The sequence below is a fragment of the Spea bombifrons genome, chromosome 7, assembly GCF_027358695.1.
Source record: "Spea bombifrons isolate aSpeBom1 chromosome 7, aSpeBom1.2.pri, whole genome shotgun sequence".
NCBI classification, from domain to species: domain Eukaryota; kingdom Metazoa; phylum Chordata; class Amphibia; order Anura; family Pelobatidae; genus Spea; species Spea bombifrons.
Genome location: NC_071093.1, coordinates 30,486,206 through 30,507,420, shown reverse-complemented (window position 1 = coordinate 30,507,420; position 21,215 = coordinate 30,486,206). Strand labels below are relative to the sequence as shown.

Genomic DNA, 21,215 nt, shown 5'->3' with positions numbered 1-21,215 from the left:
TGCTATGCTACATTAATTAACTCTGTGTTTCTTTCTACCACCCGGAAGGAGTTCCAGAACAGCTTACACAGTATGTGGGATGCCGATCCAACTCGGTATTGAGTGCCATGTTTCTCTTGCAGTTTAGTAGCAGCTTTCTGAGCAACTGTCATCTGTGAACGCATTAAATATAAAAGTATATATCATTTAGATAATATTCTGTGTTGGGTCATAATATTTTAACTTCATTGCTCATCTTAGATGAATTGAAATTAATAGATACATGTAAAATAACTTTAGTTTACAAAACAAAACCAATGGCAGTGCCACCATATCAGTAGATTAAGTAGACTGCCACCACATAGTGTGTGGTTGGTTTATATAGTTGTCACGGCTCATACAGTGGAAGTGATCTATGCTATTTTCATAATTTGACTAATATTTCCTAACACTATTTGTTGTAGCAGCATATTTATTTTTGTATTCTTACCATCTCTTCATGGTTAGTGGGAGCATTTTTTGTGTAACCATACGGAAGAAGAATTAGTTGGCTGTATGAGTGAATGGTCAAGAAACAAAGGATCTCAGATTTAATGCTTTTCACCAGTTCTGACACAGCACGGGTTTCGGGTTCCGAAGCTGGCCCAGTTCCACAGTATGTAATGCTGCTACAGTTATGTGATGCTCCAATACCTAGATAACAAAGAATGATGTTATGTTATGTTATATATATATAGCTAAATACTGAAAGACAGAAAGTCCATGAAGTTCAGCCATCTCAGGCAGCCATATCTGCTGATCATGAAGAATGCACAAAGAATGCCGTATCACTATAACTCTGAATGTCTTTGCTCACAAAAAAGACATAGAACATTTTTAACTAAATTTAACTAAATCCATCAAAACCACAGTAACCAAACAAAAATAACTTGATAATGAGTTCCATATCTTAACTGCCCTGACAAAAAAAAGAGGAAAAAAAATACTATTTTTCCCCAACCTTAGATGCCTCCGTTTATATGAATAATTATCTTATGTTATTATGGAAACATTAAATAGATGACATGTTACACAATTTAATTCAGCATGATCAAAGAGGCACATTTGGAAAACATTGTTGCAGTATGAAACCACAAGTGGTATTTCTGCTAATGTACTCATGTAGCTTTTAATAGTAAATTACTGAGTACTTTCTCTGCTCCAGTTCATTCTGAAAACCTCTGCCAGACTTATGTTTTCATCCTATTGCTCTTTATATGCTGCCCCAGCATGCCAATCAGTCATCTGTCACCTCATATGCCAGAACCTCATATGTTCTGGCTATTTAAAAATTAACCTCCTGTCTATTACGTATGGACCCCTTAACAACTCCCTATATTTTTGCTCTTATCCCACTCCCCTAACTACTCTGAACATGACTTGCGTCTCTCCTCAACCATTATCACTTCTTCCCATTCACCTTCATCTTATGGTGATGAAGTGATACAAGATACAAGGCCCAGGGATAAGATTTCTAGAAGACCTCAGACTCTGGTGGCTGTTGAGATGGCATAAGGGACAGCTATCATGGGTTCCTAAGGTAAGCCTGGGCCTGGGACATCTGTCCCTTTTGCCCTGTGTTAAACATTGCTCAATAAAGATAGGTAGGTAGAAAGGCAGAGGCCTGATCCAGGCACCTCCTCCACTGCCGCCATCTTCACTGCACAGCACCAGGATCTGTGAGATAAAAGCGCACAGCTCCTTTAAAATAATCTGGCCCAGTTGGAGAGATCAGAGTTCTCCATTATAACCCACCCATTGAGCAGAGGCACAATGAGCCTCATAGCATAAGAGGACAACATGCTACCTGATCTTGTGACAGAGGTATACCTTGCCCTCGGCTTAATCTGTCTTTGTGAGAATACTTCCCTATGTACAGTATTATTACAGGCACAGAGACAAAGAGACAGACAGATCATGATACATAGACAAAGTTGCAGAGTAATGCAACAGAGGAGGTAGGCCATGGAAAAAATTACCTCCCTGCTTCACCCATCTCCAATAGGATCAGTGTTAAAAGCAATTGTCAATATTTCCATCAAACTAGGATGTGAGAGAAAACGCTGGCATTTTTATAGTTTATAGCCAGAGAAAACTCCCAAAATAATTGAACTAAATAAGTAACACTGCTATACTGTGACTAGTCTTTTTATTATATTTCTTCACCAGTGTCACTGCTCCATAGTGTAGCGTGGGGCCCACGTAGGGGTCTCCCTGGGTCTTTGCTAATTAATATTATTGGTAATAATCAAATGAAATAAAATAGCTTTTTTTGTAAGACTTGTGCACTTGTGCTTGTGTAATGGGTTGATTACATTATTTGCTTTTTAACTTACTGCACCATCTTGCATCAAAGTTGCGATTAAGGTCAACCCCAAAGCAGGTACCATTGTTGTGTGGCGATCGAGTTTTTCTCCAAAGACGATCCTGTACATTTGGAAACAAATAGTAGCTTCAATATAATTAACCCTGCATGCTATCCATTATTGTGTCCCTCCTTGGCCATATTTTGGGTGACTGCAAATCGAGACACCAGAGGACTCTGTCTATTTTAAGGCTGTAAGCAAGCAGCATTACTAATAGTCAGAATAGCTTTCTAGTAAACTCAGGATTATTGACTGCTAAAATCACATTTATTTGAAATGCCCCCATGTATCTTGCTACAATAATGATTACTGAAAGTATTTTAGACTATTAGTCATTTTGAAATAATTAATTTTATTTAAGTAATATGGCAATAGCAATATAATTATATAGGACAACAAGGGAAATTTGTAATGGAGTCGCAAGGCCAAATTTATACATGGTCTCCAGGGCAGCAGGGGGGGGTTAAGCATTGCCAACTCTCTGCCCATGTCCTCTTCTACTCCTAATTGAAAGTTATATGAGGCTATCCTTGCCCTTGGCCACAGCAAGTCCCAGCCATCGCACAACAGTTGAAGGTTGTTTAACCATGCCTACTCCCTGGCCAATTTTTCTCCAACTCTGCCAGCCCTGTCCTTGTCCACTGTTTGGCTAACAGGAACGTTCTGAGGTATGAACTTAACAATGCACCAAAGTTTTATTACCGTAATTGTATTGATATTCTCTCCTTCTATACATACCGTTGTCCAGGAGTAAATAAATCCATCAATATTGAGGACTGGTACAATATAGAAATCTATATTATGAAGTGCTTTGTTTAAAAGAGGGTCAGTCTTGTGATTTTCAAGAATCTAAAAACATAAACCAAAATAATAAGTATTAGTGTAAATGTTATACATTTTTTTAGTATAGCACTTTAAGCAGTCTATGAAATACTTCCTCAATTTTGAGAATAGGAATTCCACAAACTGAGCTTTTTTTAAAGGAGAGTATCCTCACCAAACTGAACTTATTTTAAAGGAGAGTACATTTCAAAAGATAAGCCAATGCAATTGTGTTCCCTAAAGTTACAAGTTCAATTACATCAAAGGCTTTTTGGGCATTTTTACATCATCTTAGGGAAGAATTTATACAATTTGGGAAAACCAAACTACACATTGCTAGACATATTTGAGCTGGAAAATTGCCCCTATCCAGCAGATGTGGGTTGTATATATATATATACTATACAACTATACAACTCTTTAGATTTCAGACCCCAATACAAATGTTCATACTTCTTTTATAAACCATTGGCAAAAAGCTACTGAAATCCATTCTCGAGCGTGAATCCCACAGTCTATCCAGATAATTTTTTTTGTTTTGTCAGAGGGCCATCCAATCTGTGAAAAAACAAATGTTTACATGTCACTTGCATTGCAATGTAGTGGCATTTTTATTAAAAGTGAAAAAAAAACATCCTATCAAGTATATTGAGTAAACAGTAAAAATTACAACCCTGTGAATAGCACACCCTCACGGAAATAATCACAAGGTTGTAGATAGATTTTCATGAATTAATTAAGATAATACATTAAATGAAATAAAACAGCATAGGCTTAAGGGGCATAAGCATAATCCATTTTATTCTTCTTTCATTGCTGGTTATTATGCATGTATGTTGATTTTTTAAGTAAACTATATGTATGATTTCATAGACTGTCATCTCTGTATCCTTGAACTTGTTAACCCTTGCCTGTTCACACAGGGGCGTTCAGTCATGAGTCAAAACAAATTGTGAATTATTACGGCCAAGTGATATATAATCACAACTTGGTCATAATATACAGTGCATATTCCAAAGAAATATCTCGGAAAATTTGAAAAATGAGTAGCTGTATATAATCTTAAACAATAATTTCCATTTGCTATGCCTTATGATATAATGATATCCCTAATGCTATCAGGTATGATATAATGTACAAAGTAAAATACTTTCAAAAAAAGCCTTGTAAATATAATATATGATCAAAAGTATGAGGGCACCTGGCCATCAGACCTATATTGGAATCACATTCCAAAGTCAGGGACATTAATATGGAGTTGGCCCCAGTTCTACAGCTATAAGAGCTTTTGCTCTTCTGGAAAGCTTTCCACAAGGCCTTGGATTGTGCCTGTAATTTGTTACAATTTAGGCAAAAACAGTGGGGTGAAAAACTGATGTTGGGAAACAATACTTAGGTCTCAATCAATGTTCCAATACATCTCAAAGGTGTTCAATGGGGTTAAGGTCACGGCTATGTGCAGGCCACTTGAATTCCTCCACACAAGACTTGCCATACCATGTCTTTATGGACCCCGCTTTGTGCACTGGGGCAAAGTCATAATGGATCAGGAAAGGGCCTTCCCCAAACTGGTGCCACACAGTTGGAAGCATACAATGGTCTAAAATGTCTTAGTATGATGTAGCATTAATATTGCCCTTCACCGGTACCGAGAGGCTTAGCCCAAATCCTGAAAAACAGCCCCGACCATTTCCCTCCTCCACCAAACTTTACAGTAGGACCTATAGGTAGTAGGCATTCTCCTGCCATCCGGCAAACCCAGATTAATCTGTCGGACTATCAGATAATGAAACATGATTCATCACTACAGACATTGAAAACCCACAAAAAACATCAGCTTGAATTTTGAAATGAAGGATAAGCATGAATGGAATAAGCATGAATGGTGTGAAACACATTTTCTTTGTTGCTTCTATGTCTATTTTTTAAATGTTAGAAATGAGCAATATATTGAAAAATAATACTTACTTTGAAATAATAAATAGGTCTTAACTCATACGTAGATCCCAAATAATGCATTGCTACAATATCACTATATGCCTCTTTGATCTGCACCATCCAGTCATAAATCTACAACAAATTAGAAAATGTAGAGAAATTAGTTTTATTTCATTAGTTCTGGAAACACACATAAAGTTGAATCCATCCATTTTTTATGCTGTGTTTGGATTTTTTTACCTAAAACAAAACATGTTATACTTAAAGTAAATTTACATGTGGACATGGTTTTATATTCAAACTAAATTAGTTGGTACAATAATGGATTCCAAATGCAAGTGGCTTGTTGTCATTCCATGTGTATTTCCTCAACACGTTTCAAGCTCTGGTTTTGATCTTTAACCAGAATTGTGCAAGAACTGCTAAACAAGCCCCTAGCTGACTATGGCATCTGTTTGAATGATATGCTGGCCTTCTGAATAGGCTCAATGGGTAGAACCAAGCATGGTGGAAACAGTGTCTAAATACAGCATGTCTTAGAGAAGTGTAGTGGGAATGGGGTTGTTATAATATTTATGTGTGAGAAAAGGGTTGGCAACTGAGATCCCTGGGCTCAAAAGAGACCTCATGGAGGATCTATAGACTGACTGCTCTCTGAAAGAGGGGGTTAAAATTGAAATGGAGAGGATGAAAGAGCAGTTGAGAGTTGTGGAGAGTGATTAGAAAAAAAGAGGAGAGTAGAAAAAAAAGGAAGCAAGTGAAATAAGAAAGAGGTGGAAAAAGATTGTTCAAAATGCTATGTCTCTGACTCTGTAGAGAGTGGGCTTCTGACAGTGAAAAGTCTAATAAAATGTAATCTGGGGCAATTTCCATGTAATTAAGTTAAGGAGAAGAAGGGTGAGGAAAGTAAATAATTAAAAAAAATAGAGAGAGAAAAGACGGGGAGGAAGGGAAAGTACATGAGAGAGAGAAAGCAAATGGGAGAAAGAGAAAGGGGTAGAGCAAGCAGGGTAGAGAGAGAAAATGGGCAACAGAAAAGGTGGAAAGAGAAAGATCTGGGGACAGTCTAGGTAGAGAATTGGGGGAAAGACAGAAGGGGGTGAGAGATAAAATGGGGAAGAGAAAGAGTTTTGGTTATGTCATGTCAATGACAGACACATACGCTAGTATTTGTAATAATAAAATATGAATAAAAAGCAGTCACCAGTTTAACCCAGATCCATATGATGCAGACAATGTGTCTCGTATGTGAACTGCAGTGCAGCAATTTTATGTTTGTAAATGTTAACACTTTCTTACCTCATCCATAGGGTGATATTTTGTGTAATCAAACTGAACCAAAGATTTCTTTTCTTTTCTTTGTTCATTTACTGCCTGGGTGTCTATAAGTTCTTGTACATCGGTAATTAAGATTCTGTGAAATAATGAAAATAAAGACTTTTAAGGGACATTTGAGTTCTTTGAAGGTTCAACCATACATATCTGCCTCATCTTTGAATTCTGTATTCATCTGTTTTATGTACTGAGTTATGTAACATGATTCATAAATGTCACAATGGCCACAACAGAAATTACTGAAATATACCGTATTTGCTCGATTATAAGACGACCCCCCAAAATCTGAATATTAACTTAGGAAAAAAAGAAAAAGCCTGAATATAAGACGACCCCAAAGGAAAAAAGTTTTACCAGTAAATGTTAATTCATGTAAACTATTTTTTTTAATAAAAGCTATGATTGAGAAAATATTTTTTTTGTTTTTATTTCTTGTATTGTCCAACCTGTCCCCCAGTTACGCACATCTGCCCCCAGGCTTGCCACTCCAATATGGCACTGTGGCCCATGATATGCCTTTTAACCCTCTATATGCCACTGTGCCCCATGGTATGCCTTTTGACCCCCTATGTGCCACTCTGCCTCCAGAAATGCCTTATACCCCTATATCCCATTCTGGCATTTAGGGGGTTAAATGCATATTATGGGGCAGAGTGGCATATAGGGAGGTATAAGGCATTTCAGGAGGCAGAGTGGCATTAAGGGAGTTAAAAGGCATTGTATAGAACACTCTGCCTCCAGAAATGCCTTATACCCCTATATGCCACTCTGCCATTTAGGGGGTTAAAAGGCATATTATGGGGCAGAGTGGCATATAGGGAGGTATAAGGCATTTCAGGAGGCAGAGTGCTCTATTAAATGCCCCCTTAACGCCACTCCAGAAATGCCCTATGCCCCCATTTAACACACACGCCCTATACCCCCATTTAACTAACACACACAAACACACACACACTCTCTCTCTCTCTCCCCCCCTCTCTCTATTTGAGGTCTGATTAGAAGACGACCCCGATTAGAAGACGAGGGGTATTTTTCAGAGCATTTGCTCTGAAAAAAACCTTGTCTTATAATCGAGCAAATACGGTAATTTCTAACAGAATCCAGGGATCTAGCGAGACATTCCTAGATGTCATTGTCACCTTGCTCATAGCAAAAGCCAGCTACAAGATGGGTAGCCGCTTCAATTCTCAGAGTAAAAGTGCTGCTCCGGGGAAAAAGGGTCTCCCAAAGAAGAGTACCACCGCTCAAGACATTATCCTATAATTTATGAAGCACCAATCATTTCTACAGTTGGAGCAATATCTGTTGTGCAATAAATTAGTTTTTGTAATCGTGCCTTTTAATAAAACGTTTATTGTGCTTCTGAGGTGATAAATAATGTTTGTTTCTAGTATTTGTTTGTAGGTATGTAACGTAAATCAAGTTTATTTAAGAAATGTGAATTTTTTAACATACTCGAATGAGATACCCCTATGACGGAAGTTCTCTTTTAACACCTGTAGAATTGAGAAAGGCACGTGGATATGCACATCAACTCCGGGAGTAATTTCTTCAACCATTTTTGGCTTCCAAAGATCAAGCTGCATTAAAATGAAATAAATAGAATAGTGTGTTAGCAATGTGATGTTTCACCAATGGAATAGAAAAGTCTACAGGATGTTGGAAGTCATATTATCATTTCTGGAAGGATAGTGCCTTAAATAGCCTTGGTTCAGTGATGCACCCAGTGTGTACTTAGGGCAGAAAGTAACAGCCTTCCATCAAAGATAATGGAGGATGCAATGTTCCTTCTCTAAATGCCAAATACATGATAAGGCAGAGTTTATTCATTCAATGTGATGTTTTACTCACCTGTAGCTCAGTGCAGGTGTTTTGTATATATTTAACATGATTTGTAGTCTCTGGGATTACTTTTAGAACTTGATTCCTAAAAGAAAAAATATATGTTCTAATTATTCTTTCATTCTATTTATTTATTATTTTAAAAGTTATTTTCCAGGTTTAAAAAGCAGACACGAAGAAGACAGTATCAAAATGCATACGCAGCAATGATGTAAACTAGTTAACCATTAAGTAACAGTAACAAAAGATGCTGACATTATTTTCGTTTAAAGTGATAATAGTTAAGAGGAATAGATATGAGTAATAAACATTTGTCAAATCCAAACAGCTGATCCTTATTATTGGCATGAGTCATAGCAGTCTATGAATACATTGCCACTGGAGAGTGTTAAATATAACACTATACTATAGCATCCACTTAACCCCTTAAACCGAAAACCAATAGCTACCCTGGGACATCCTTTATGATACGTGTAACGGGTTCACCAAGAGAGCTGTAGTCACTCCCAGAGATCACCCAGATGTATCCCCCTGTTGCCCCTGAAATCACTTCCAGCACCAGTCAGCATGCGCACCTCGGAACCCTGCTATGTGTACCCAATAAGTAGACACAACTACCTTGAATAAAGTACAGCAGGAATGAACAGTTTATTGACAGAATATAGCATATTTATCCACAGACAACAGCCAGGGCTCGATCACATCAGTACATAATTGAATTACATCACACAATATAACAAAACTAAGGTGTAGGGAAACAATGACTATGGAAGTGGCCTCCTATGGTGTGAGCAGATAGTCTTTGTACATTACAACCTGCAATTTTACAAGTGACCCCCATACTTCCCCCACAGGGGAACCATGGCCCAAATGCCAAGGCTGAATGTGGGCAAGTGTCCACAAGACTGCAACTCTCAGGAAGGGGAAGTGTCTGGTCCAGCAATGTAGTTCTGTCACAATGCGCATTATCGGTTCCCCATATTTAATATTCCCCCAATACAGTCGGATGCTTTCCTAACTTTCACATCATGTTAATCAACTTGTGAAGTCCCCCCTTCCCAACAGTTCTACTCCAGATAAAAGCTGGCTACTCTACAAAGCTATATATTGAAAGAAACTTTTGATCTGGTGCAGAATGGGGCCATCCAAAGTGTTCACGTAGTGGTCAGTAGGAACATAAAGATTGTAAAAGGCTCTTTAATCATAAACAACATGGACAATGTCCCTGCCTCTTTGCCATCTCTCCTTTGCTTACTTTATATAACTTTATATCAAGATTGTAAGCTTGCGAGCAGGGCTCTCTCCACCTAATGTGGAGTAGTGCTTGTGACAAAGGCTTGTGGAAGTCCTTGTAGCTTATGGAGTATTTTAAAAAAATGACCCCTCCTATCTTAAAACCCACACAGCTTGATTTAAGCGTGACTTAATCGTTACCAATATAGTGAACATGTAGCTTGGTTATATGATGGGTCTATCATATATAGTGCGAACGTGTCTATCAAAATCAGCTTATCTCATATTGTATGCAATAGTAGCTTTTTTCTTCTTTTAAGCCCACCTATATATACAGTTTACAAAGTTTTGTGGTTTTGGTGGAAAGTGACAGATTTATTTTAATGCCCCTGGTGTTTAAGTTACAAAGTTAGTCAGCTGAAGTACAAATCTTGTACACAATATAAACGTATACATATCTGCTGTTAACCGGATTACATCCATAAAACTAATCATCTTACTGCATCTGCAAATCAAAATGTATTTAAAAAATAATCACTGGGTAACTTTTGTAACTTCTATAATAGAATATCTGTCCTGTACAATTATTCCACGGTTCTAACTCACCCGTTATACTGGACTTTTAATGATGTCCCCTCCAAAACCAGAACAGTTAGAATTCCAAGGCTGACATGTAGAAACTTCATTCTTGCAGAAAAAGATGTTTTTTATGTGAAGACTGAAGTCGGCTCAGGCAGTATATACAAAAAAAAAAAAAAAAATGTGTTCAGGCCAAAAAACACAGAAGTTATTAAGATAACACTATCTATGCCCTTCCCATTTGAATTTCATCTGTATAATAAACAATCCTGCATTGCTACAGCTTCCATTGCCAGGAGTTTGGATTGGATTTCTATGAATCCCAATAGACCAGCGCAGTGTAATTTTACAAACAAATTGTTCTTGTGTACGTTCTAATGACATTGAGCTAATGCCTTGACCAAGTAAACAATACAGTGTTATCAGAGCATATTATTACCATAACAAACAATTTAAATATATATTTAGGTTAAAAGTTATTATATACTTTTTAATGTCCATTTGTAAGGAAGCTGAAACACATTATCCATGTATTAAATCATTAGCAGCAGATGGAAAAAGCAATTTAATGGAGTATTAAAGTGGGGTTTGTTCTTCCTGAAAAGACTGGCCATTGTACACTTTTCATTAATTTTGCGGAAACCTAAAATAATAACCAGATATCAGTAAAATAGTCTTACGGCTGGCCAACTAATATGTGTGGCTGTGGCTGCCAATGAAAATCTACTTTGCCTCTGTAGCTGCATTGGTGGCCATGGTTGCGTCCACACGTATAATTGGTTCCACCGTGCCTATGCCAGTCGGCGACAGAGCTCTCCGCAAATCTCTGCTTTCCTGCTTCCATTGGGCCAGTCCAAAATTGTTCACAAATGGGTGATCTGACCTGAATTATATAACAGCCCAATGAAAGCAGGAATGCAGCAAGGTCCCATAAAGTGTCCCTGTGGTAAAACTGTGCAATATAAACGCTCTGGGCCAATGCTGTGCAGGGAGAGAAGCTTTAAAGGGCAGACAGAGAGAAACCTGTTGTGAAGTAAGGGATTGAGACTTTGTATGTATGTATGTATGTTAGAAAGAGAATGGATTCAATTGTGTGTGTTCTAGCATGAATGTGTAGGTGTATGTCATATGAATGTGTATTTGTGTAGGCATTTATGTGTGTGAGCATGGATGTGTAAGTGTTTGGGTAGATTGGAGAGGCAGGCTACGGGGACTGACAAGCTGTTTAGCAAAAATGGAACACGCATGTTGTTTTGGGTCACTGACAAATTACTTACAAAAATGACAGACAATCTGTTTGGGGCAAAGATGGCACAGGCAAACTGTTTGGGGGCACTGATAAGCTGGTTGGGAGCAAGGATTGAACAGGCTTGCTGTTGGAGAAGATGGCACAGATAAGCAGTTTGGGACAAAAATGGCACAGGCAAGCTGTTTGGAGGCAAAGATGACACAGATAAGCTGTTTGGGGGCAAAGATGGCACAGGCAAGCTGTGGGCTAAGATGGCACAGGCAAGCTGTGGGCAAAGTCGGCACTCACAGCTGATAATGATTGTGGTTGGGTATTGCAACAAAATAGGATGTTAGCGGTATGATGAAGGTCAGGGGCAACATTACACTGACAGATGCATACAGACACACTAACACCATAAACATACATACATACACACAAACACTTTACACACATGTATATACACATTCTTACAAATCACATATAGATACACATACCATTCTAACATCTATGTACACACACAGGCCCTCCAACACCATTTATACAGCACATACATGCACATAGCCACTTAAACACCATGCAATTACACAAATAAACATACATGCATACACACACACACACACAATTCACTTACTTACATGAATACACAATCTAAAACCATACACTTATATACTCACACATCCACTGTAACAATAAACACTTACACATGTGTACATACACATATTCACTCTCTGACAATCCATGCAGCTCCCATACATCAACATACAGAAATGTAGCTGCTTAATTATTCTCTGCTTTTAGACTATAGATGGAGTAAAATGTGGTTCTCACTTTTCCAAATTGCTATTTGATAAGGCTGCTGAATTGGAAGACTCCGCATCCTAAAATATTTATTTAACTTTAGTCTAGTGACTACAAAGAACATTACGGGGTATATTCATTAAAGGCTATGTTAAATCGATTAGGGAGCGGAGTATTGTTCCTAAAACCAACTTGACTGCATTGGCTTATGTGGACCAACATCATTGGTAATCTTGATTCACAACTCTACCAGATTTTAAGTGAACTCTAATCAATCCATAAACGTCTAACACACAACTTGCATTAGAAAACATAGGATTTTGTCATGTGTGGCAAACAATCTGAAAAGTAAACTCAACATCATGGGAAAAGGCAAGCTGAGACAGGTATGATCACGCTTTTAATAGAGAAAACAATCTGACAGCCAGCTTTAGTATAAAATTCAGCTGTGAGCCGTCAGTCTCTAGAGTGCTTGTTGTGTGAAACAGAATACGCTCAACTCCAGAGCTGTAATGTAGACCAAGTCATATTGAAACTTCACGGATTTAATATTACGTATAATCTTTAGATCTCAGCAGGCAGCATCTTCTTCCAATCCAAGCACAATATCCTAGCCTTTCTCCCCATATGCAAAGAGAGAACATTTCTTATGGTGGAAAAAAAGTTACATCTTCATTTAGGATTGTACCTGAACAGAAATTAAAAAAGTTAAGGCAACAAACACAAATTATTCTTCTCTTTAAGTTAAAATAAAACTCTGAAATTTAGTATTACAAAGAAAGAATTATCTGATGTCGTAAAACTAAAGGAATTTGAACCTGTCTGAAGTTAGCACAGTGCAATATAATTTACCAACAACAATATAATTTACAACATGGCTTTGAGCTTAAATACCTTTAAACGCCACTTTTTTTTTGGTTAAGAAAAAAAAATAGATGGTATGGGTCAGAGCTCAAAGATTGTACTAGCAATTAAAATACCTGGACATATCAGCCCAATTAAAGTGGCAAAATACATAAAAATACATTTATCAAATACAGCAGGTAAGGCTATAACTGAAATATAAGTCATTTAAATGTTTTCTGTGATGTGCTTCATTTCCTATGCTTCATCAGCCATAACATTATGACCACCTGCCTAATATTATGTAGGTTATGTAGGTTTTTTTTCGCCAAAACAGCTGTGACCCGTGGGGGCATGGACTCCACTAGACCTCTGAAGGTGTGCTGTGGTATCTGGCACCAAGACGCTAGCAGCAGATCCTTTAAGTCCTGTAAGTTGCAAGGTGGGGACTCCATGGATACAAATGAAGCACACTCACCAGGCCATCCACATGATGTAAAAGAAAATGTGATTCATCAGACCAGGTCACCTTCTTCCATTGCTCTGTGGTCCAGTCCTTATGCTCACGTGCCCATTGTAGGCGCTTTTGGGCAGCGGGCTGGGGTCAGCATGGGCACCCTGACTGCGTATTATGCGGCTACACAGCCCCATAAGCAACAAACTGAGATGCACTGTGTGTTCTGACACCTTTCTATCACAACCACCATGAACTTTTTTCAGCAATTTGAGCTACAGCCCCTCACGTGCATCAATGAGCCTTGGCTGCCTATGACCCTGTCGACGGTTCACCGATTTTCCTTCCTTGGAGCACTGCAGTGCTACAAAAGCTGCAGTGCTGGAGATGCTCTGACCCAGTCGTCTAGCCATCACAATATGGCCCAAAGTCGCTCAGATCCTTATGCTTGCCCATTTTTCCTGCTCTAATCAACTTTGAGGATGAAATTTTCACTTGCTGCCTAATATATCCCATCCACTGACAGGGTCCATGGTAAAAAGATTATTAGTGTTATTCACTTTACCTGTCAGTGGTTATAATATTATGGTTGTTGATTGGTGTGGCATAGATTACACTGCCCTCTCTCCCTATTAAGCATGTATTACATTATTAAGCTGCCCTGAGCCAAAAGTAATCAACAGCCCTCTGGCATATGATCCTTTGCAGTTCAAATTCAGCTTATACAACAGAATGCCAAAATACAATATGAATAGATATATGTTCTCCTTCATTAAAATGGATGGCAGTTGGGTGGTGGCTCTGCCATCCTTCTACATGTGCCAGCCTGAGAAAAATTAATCAATCAACTTGACACTTATAGGCAGTTCCTCTGGTCTAGAACCGTGACACTCCTTGTTGCTGAAGGCAGGTAAAATAACTTTTGGAAAATATGTATTTACCCATATATCATAACAGGTAAACATCTATAAAATATTGGCTTAAATTGTTACAATAGCCTATTGTGTATACAGCAAGCATAAGATAGGAGTATCTGTACGTGCAGCTCATAGAAAGAAAATCTGATTAATGTTTAGCCATGTTGTTTCATCATCATAGCTAGAAGTTACTGTCCCTCAGAACAATTGCTTTTGCTGACATATACCCTAAAGTGGGGCCTTTGTGCACTGAAATAACAAAAGCATTAATTCCCTATAACCCAAAAGCAAGCAGTACCGTACATTCACAAAGTCCAACACTATAGAAAATAAAGCTGTACATAAAGAAAACTTTAAATTCATTTTAATAGACAAATAATACTGCTTTTGTTCAATGTATGCAGAATAAGCATGAGATGAGCTCTATATAAGCAGAGATCTGTACCCTTTGAAAACACTCAGCATTTGCATCAAGTCCAGTTAAAATGGGAAAGGTAAATCATAGTTATAATATGATATACATTATATACCATGGTGATTAATAAACTGAAAAAGTTCCTATACATTAGTAATTTTAAGTATTCAGTGTGTTTTTGTTTTTTTTGACAAAACATATGATTTACATATTTATATAAAATCTGCAAAAATAAAAACTAATTGGTTTCAATATTCCTATAGATTATCTTCTATGAGGACAAGAACTTCCAGGGCCGCTCTTATGAGTGCAGCTCTGACTGCTCTGATCTGCACTCATACTTCAGCCGCTGCAACTCCATAAGAGTAGAAAGTGGACCATGGATGATCTATGAGCACCCCAACTACAGAGGATACCAGTACTTCCTCAAAAGAGGTGACTATCCCGACTGCCAGCACTGGATGGGATTTAATGACTCCATTCGTTCATGCCGCATGATTCCACAGGTAAAATATGTTCCTGCCAAACTTACTATTTTTATATATTTACTTTATTCGTGTGAACTAGGAAATTGGCATTAAACGTAGAAATTAAGAATATGGTATCATATAAGAGAAACTATAAAAATGTTATATTATTAAGTTTATGTTATCTGACAGAAATATCATTTTGTCCCCTTGAACAGCATAGAGGTCCATACAGGATAAAGGTATTTGAGAGAGAAGACTTCAAGGGACAGCCAATGGAATTCACAGATGACTGCGCCAATGTTCACGAGCAGTTCCGTTATCACGACATCCAGTCCTGCAATGTGTTTGAAGGATATTGGATCTTTTATGAAGAACCCAACTACAGAGGACGCCAGTATTACCTTAGGCCTGGAGAGTACAGGAGATACACTGACTGGGGTGCTGTCAATAGCAGAGTTGGCTCTCTGAGACGTGCTATGGACTTTTATTGATGTAAAATTAAAAATTGTGAAACTTTCACTAAATAAAATATTTAAATTCTGAAGTATAAATATATATTCTTGCATCAACTAACACAAAGCATAAAAACCGTAAAGCAATGTTATTATTACATTTAATACGGAGAACTACAATCCAATCAGACAAAAACTGGAGAGTTGTCCAATGAATGATCTAATACTAAAAGCACATGGCAGAATCCTCAACTTCCTTTTCTCTTACGGCCATACTCCCCACAAAACTCACTTGATATATTCATGCACATAATGCAAATAATGATAGTCACAGCATTTATTAATAATTGTTAAAAAGAGGACCTTGATAGCACATTACATTTATCAAAATTAATTCCAAGAAAGAAATATTACTATTCACTGACATTCTCCACTTAATGTTTTCATCGCTTGTACTACCATGTGATGGGAGCACCATGCCCTGACATCCACCATTAGGTATTAGGACTGCCATGAGAGGACACCAAACAATAAACCTAGACTGTCCATCCTGGCTGTATTGTGTCATGATGAGAAGGCAATATATGTTGTTGTCTAGAGAAAAATAAATCATGAACATCCATGTTTTTAATTTTAGTTTATTTATTATAAATTATATAAAAACATTTTGATACTACCCCCAGATTTATTCTTTGTCTCTCTCTGCCTCATAATCAGCGTGAAACAAAAAGAGGCAGTGATCACTACCAACAGTAGCCTTGCTGGGGCTGCAGTTAGCCATGATCAGTGATAGAGGTGTTCCATCTTGAATTTTCAACTCACAGGCAACTCTCTCAATACATTTGGGGGTTGCCTTTTTTTAGCGCTCCCACCAGGAGTAGTGTAAAAATTTGTTGACCTGCATTGTCCACTTACCTTCTCCACCCGCTGTCTGGTCTCCTCTAATCTCTCTATGAAGCTGCAGAGAACACACTGACAGGAGGGGGGGGTGAGAGAAGGTGACAGGAGTGTGTGTGAGAGTGTGAAGCTGCAGGGAAAAAACAGGAGGGGAAAGAGCATGTGCAGTGTATACTGTGCCTTCAATAGAAGCTGCCCTAAATTAGAAGAATTCGTTTTTATAAGATTCATCTTGATAACACTTGTCCCCCTGCTCATAAATGCTATGTTTTGCTCAAGTTTTAAGAAAAGATGACCAGTATTAAGGAAAGATGTGTCTACTTTGTGGCAACGTGTCACTGGAATTTTTACTTTTTGTTTCTTTTTTTTTTACCTTCTTAGCATCTATCACTTATGCTGGGAGGCTGTTACACTTATCCACCACCTTCTTATTTAAAGAAATCATATTGACATTAAGTAAAACTTCCTTAGAGGGGTACCTGGAGAACACATGGCATGAGAATGCACTACGGAAACAAGGTAAGCCGACTAAGGCAACGTGTAATCCTTTGGGCAACGTTCTGCTGGGAAACCTTGGGTCCTGTCATTCATGTTACTTGGACACCTACCATATGCCTAAGCATGTACCTAAGCATGTACATGGACACATATTCCCTGATGGTATTGGCCTCTCTCAGCAGGAGTAAAAATGGTTCATCAATGGTTTGGGGAACACAACAACGAGTTCAAGACTCCAAATTCCAAATCTCAATTCAATTGAGCATCTCTGGGATGCGCTGGACAAACAAGTCTGATACATATGAGGCCCCACCTCGCAATTTACAGGACTTAAAGGTTCTTCTGCTAAGATGCCACAGCACACCTTCAGAGGTCTAGTGGAGTCCATACCGTGATGGGTCAGGGCTGTTTTGGCGTAAAAAGTGGGACCTACACAATATTAGGCAGGCGGTCATAATGTTTTGGCTGATCGATGTATATGCGGACATGTTGGCACTGGGAAGATCTGTTACAATACATTGTTAAAATAACAGAGCAGTAATCAACAAAAATACGTCTATCAATTTTAGAAAAACACAAAGATAGGACAGTTTTATGTAGGTACAATATACATAATATTTTATAAACATTTATAGCATTTGAATAATAGTAGAGTAAACTAACTAATGTGGCGGGGTAATGAACCTCTTGCACATAAATAGCAGAAATTAACCCTTATTTTCATATATGCAGTCTCATTAGGTTATATATAATTAATGTGGCAGTAAACATGTATGAGCTGTTGGTATAATGCTGTTCGTTCAACATGATTATAAGTCATGATTGGTGGTAAATATCACCGTATATATATTTATTTTTTAGTGTTTCTTTATTCAGGGAGAAGCCCTGTGAAGTTGTAGAGAAGAGAACACAAAATGACTGCTAAAGGGAAGGGCTACTTCTGACTCCTAGTCAGTGACAGTTTCTGGTTTAGGGCAGCAGGTCCAAGGGGGCAGCAATCCCTCAACCACAAAATGGGGAGAGCGCTTATTTATGTCACGTATTCTGTAGAATTTCCATCATATGCAGCCTGCTATTTGCCCGACATGTGGTAAACTTACTGCCAGCAAGCTCTAGTCCTGGCTCATTGAGTCTTCTATGGGGCCTACTGAGATCAGTAGTGCGAAATATAGGATCACAGAGGGGTATTCTGAGTAATGGTAAGGTGAAGGGGTTTCTTTTCCTTTTATTTCGCTTATTAATGTTTAACTGTAAGTAATTTACTAATTGATTACTTTTTTATTTTTGCCTACTATAATAATGTTTTATGAAATATAATGAGAAAGTATAACTTCTATATGTTTATCTACAATACATACAATGTAACAAGCTCTTAGAATCAATAGAAATAAATACACTTGATTTGTCACCGTGCAAGATGATTTGTTCTTTTGTTGTTCAATCTGTTACATTTCAAATCAAAAAGGTTTTGCTGATTTACCCAGTTCTCTAAATCCTACATGAAAAGAACCAACAGTTAAAAGAACAGTTATACAGTATGACACAATAGACGAGCACACACTGTAAGGAATAAAGAAAACGTACCTTTGCTGCTATTGGTTGATACAATTTGTATGGTAAATGCAGATTAAACACATGATACGCAGTATATAACGGCTTTAATGTCATTTTGCAAGATTGTTTAGCTGACATCAGTGCTGTGACACAAACATGGGGAAGGTAAATGACTCTTACTTTGTGCATGTATGCTGTGATATTCAATATATCGAATGACAGTATGAAACTCTACATTCACAATTAAACCAGGGTTCTTATTAAGTCTGAAAATGACTGATGTTTAGATAAAATATCAATAACTTATAATTTGTATAGTGATAGTTACTGGTAGAACAATATATTTTCCAAGATTCTGTTAAGAAGTCAACACTGGGGCATTTTCCGATCTAGAGAATTAATATTATTTTGATGCTTTGGACTGCATTTACCTGTTGGCTTTTAACACTGTTGTCCATCAAACACCTTTAAAATGAGGAACTAAACTGGGTTTTGGGTTGTATAATTGATTTAAAATGTTGCATTTTTTGTTTATATTACTTATGTTGTAGTAATGAGAGGTGCCTATGGTTGAAGAACTCTCATTACTACAACATAAGTAATATAAACAAAAAATGCAACATTTTAAATCAATTACAAAATATAATTTGAGGTTAATCACATTATTTATTTGGGATTATACATTACTGTCTCAATATACTTCCCTTACTATTATTACTACAGATAATATTCTACGAGGACAGGAACTTTCAAGGGAAGTTCCACGAGTCCTCTGGAGACAGTGCTGACCTACATTCTTACTTTGCTCGATGCAACTCCATCCGAGTAGAGAATGGTTGCTGGGTGATCTATGAACGCTCCAACTACATGGGACATCAATATTACCTGAAGAAGGGGGAATACCCTGATTATCAGAGCTGGTTGGGGTTAAATGACTCCATTAGGTCTTGCCATTCAATCCCTCAGGTAAGTAAAACTTAAATCTTACTTTTTAACATTTGTTTTGTAAGACTGTAAGGTAGCTGAATATTTATCTAAGATGAATGTTTTCCCCCTAAAATTATAAATAAATGATGAATTATGTTACTCCTTCAGCATATTAAATCTCAATTGAATTCATTATGGCCCTTCAGTAACCAATGTTTTTTTTTTTGTCTGAAGTCATACCTTCGTTCATAAAATACATACATAAAAATAAATAATACAGTATACAGGCGCTCAAATTACTCACTCCCGCTTACAATATAATTAACTAAGAAGGTTGTAGGTAAGTGGAACAGGCTCCTAGTAGTGGTAAATGCTAAAACTGTGAGGGAAGTTAAACATGCATTGAATGGCATATGACTATCCTCAATCAAATACGAGACCATTTACTGATTTACGCCTTTGTGTCAGGAGAAAAAAAAAGATTAAATACCAAATTCCATATTTTTATGTTTCTTAACAGTATTCAGACCGGTGTGTGAAAGGACCAACTTTTAGAGGGCCTATTATTAATGTTTTTCTGTTTGTTTCTCAAACAGCACCATGGATCTTACAGACTTAGGCTCTATGACAAAGAGGACTTCCGAGGTCAGATGAAAGAATATATAAACGACTGTTCGAACATCTTTGAAAGCTTCCGTGTACATGATGTCCTATCCTGCAATGTCCTGGATGGATATTGGATCTTTTATGAAGAACCTGGCTTTAAAGGAAGCCAGTACTTCCTGAGACCCGGTGAATACAGGAGATACAACAACTGGGGATCCATAAATTCTAAAGTGGGGTCTTTAAGGAGAATAATGGACTTTTATTAAAAAGACCAAAATAAAAGTTTCCTGTAAAGCAAAGTTTGTAACTCAATTTTTTCATGATTTATAGCAATAAGCATGCACTAGCCACATTTAAATAAAGAATAAAACTTACTTTATCATTTAACTCGCCACTTGCTTGGACAGTAATGCAACATATTGCCTTTGATTCTGAATCATTCTTCTTAGTGCAGTTTTACATAACCAAAATTAATAGACTTATGGATTCCTACAAATTTTAATTTTAGTAAAGTTTGTTAAATTCCTGATTTCATTATTTTTGTCACACTTACTCTCGATAGCTCGCTCTGTCATACCCTATCTGTCAATGCTTCTTACAGTCTTCGTGTATCTGCTTCTTCTTCTCCTTCGTTTTGCTTCTTGTTCTTTCTTCTATGTTTTCAAGTGGTCTGCGCACATCCTCTCCCCTGATTGGAGGATTAGGGGAGAGGATCTGCTCCACCAGCCTAAAATAATGCAGACATCTCAACCAAAATCGCAGGAAATTAAATTCGATATCTGAAAATGAATATTCCAAAAACGAAACGAATAATGTGTATGAATATTGTTTTGGTTCATTTGCACAAGTCTAAAAATGAGTATTGTGCCAGACATTAGTAGGATGACGGCGACGTTTAGCAAACGTCATTACTTTTATCCCCTAGCTATGAAAAAAACTATTTCACAAGTATAGTCTACCAGCAGATGGTGGTATACTATTAATGGTCTATATAATTAAATTGCTATGGAATAAAGAACC

At 37.5% G+C, this 21,215-nt stretch overlaps 3 protein-coding genes across 4 annotated transcripts in view; 2 read left to right on the top strand and 1 right to left on the bottom strand.

Moving 5' to 3' along the window:
* The window catches only part of LOC128501354 (carboxypeptidase O-like), a 165,620-nt gene that overhangs the window by 858 nt on the left and 143,547 nt on the right, over positions 1 to 21,215 (bottom strand). Inside the window, exons 1-10 of one of the 2 annotated variants that reach the window (XM_053470794.1) lie at positions 10,161 to 10,301; positions 8,331 to 8,406; positions 7,935 to 8,059; positions 6,444 to 6,558; positions 5,175 to 5,276; positions 3,660 to 3,764; positions 3,123 to 3,233; positions 2,355 to 2,445; positions 470 to 672; positions 68 to 152 (exon numbers count right to left, since the gene is read on the bottom strand). In XM_053470794.1, coding sequence (XP_053326769.1) covers positions 68 to 152; positions 470 to 672; positions 2,355 to 2,445; positions 3,123 to 3,233; positions 3,660 to 3,764; positions 5,175 to 5,276; positions 6,444 to 6,558; positions 7,935 to 8,059; positions 8,331 to 8,406; positions 10,161 to 10,240 — 1,093 coding nt within the window. In that variant the 5' untranslated portion in view covers positions 10,241 to 10,301. Of the gene's footprint in view, positions 1 to 67; positions 153 to 469; positions 673 to 2,354; positions 2,446 to 3,122; positions 3,234 to 3,659; positions 3,765 to 5,174; positions 5,277 to 6,443; positions 6,559 to 7,934; positions 8,060 to 8,330; positions 8,407 to 10,160; positions 10,302 to 21,215 lie in introns of those variants that run through there. The other variant, XM_053470795.1, reaches the window with a different exon arrangement.
* LOC128501372 (gamma-crystallin 1-like) lies at positions 14,857 to 15,812 on the top strand. Its single transcript, XM_053470811.1, has 3 exons — positions 14,857 to 14,870; positions 15,055 to 15,297; positions 15,477 to 15,812. Exons 1-3 carry the CDS (start codon positions 14,862 to 14,864, stop codon positions 15,750 to 15,752), a joined length of 528 nt encoding a protein of 175 aa, XP_053326786.1. The 5' UTR covers positions 14,857 to 14,861; the 3' UTR covers positions 15,753 to 15,812.
* On the top strand, positions 18,741 to 20,494 carry LOC128501373 (gamma-crystallin 2-like). Its single transcript, XM_053470813.1, has 3 exons — positions 18,741 to 18,827; positions 19,386 to 19,628; positions 20,186 to 20,494. Exons 1-3 carry the CDS (start codon positions 18,819 to 18,821, stop codon positions 20,459 to 20,461), a joined length of 528 nt encoding a protein of 175 aa, XP_053326788.1. The 5' UTR covers positions 18,741 to 18,818; the 3' UTR covers positions 20,462 to 20,494.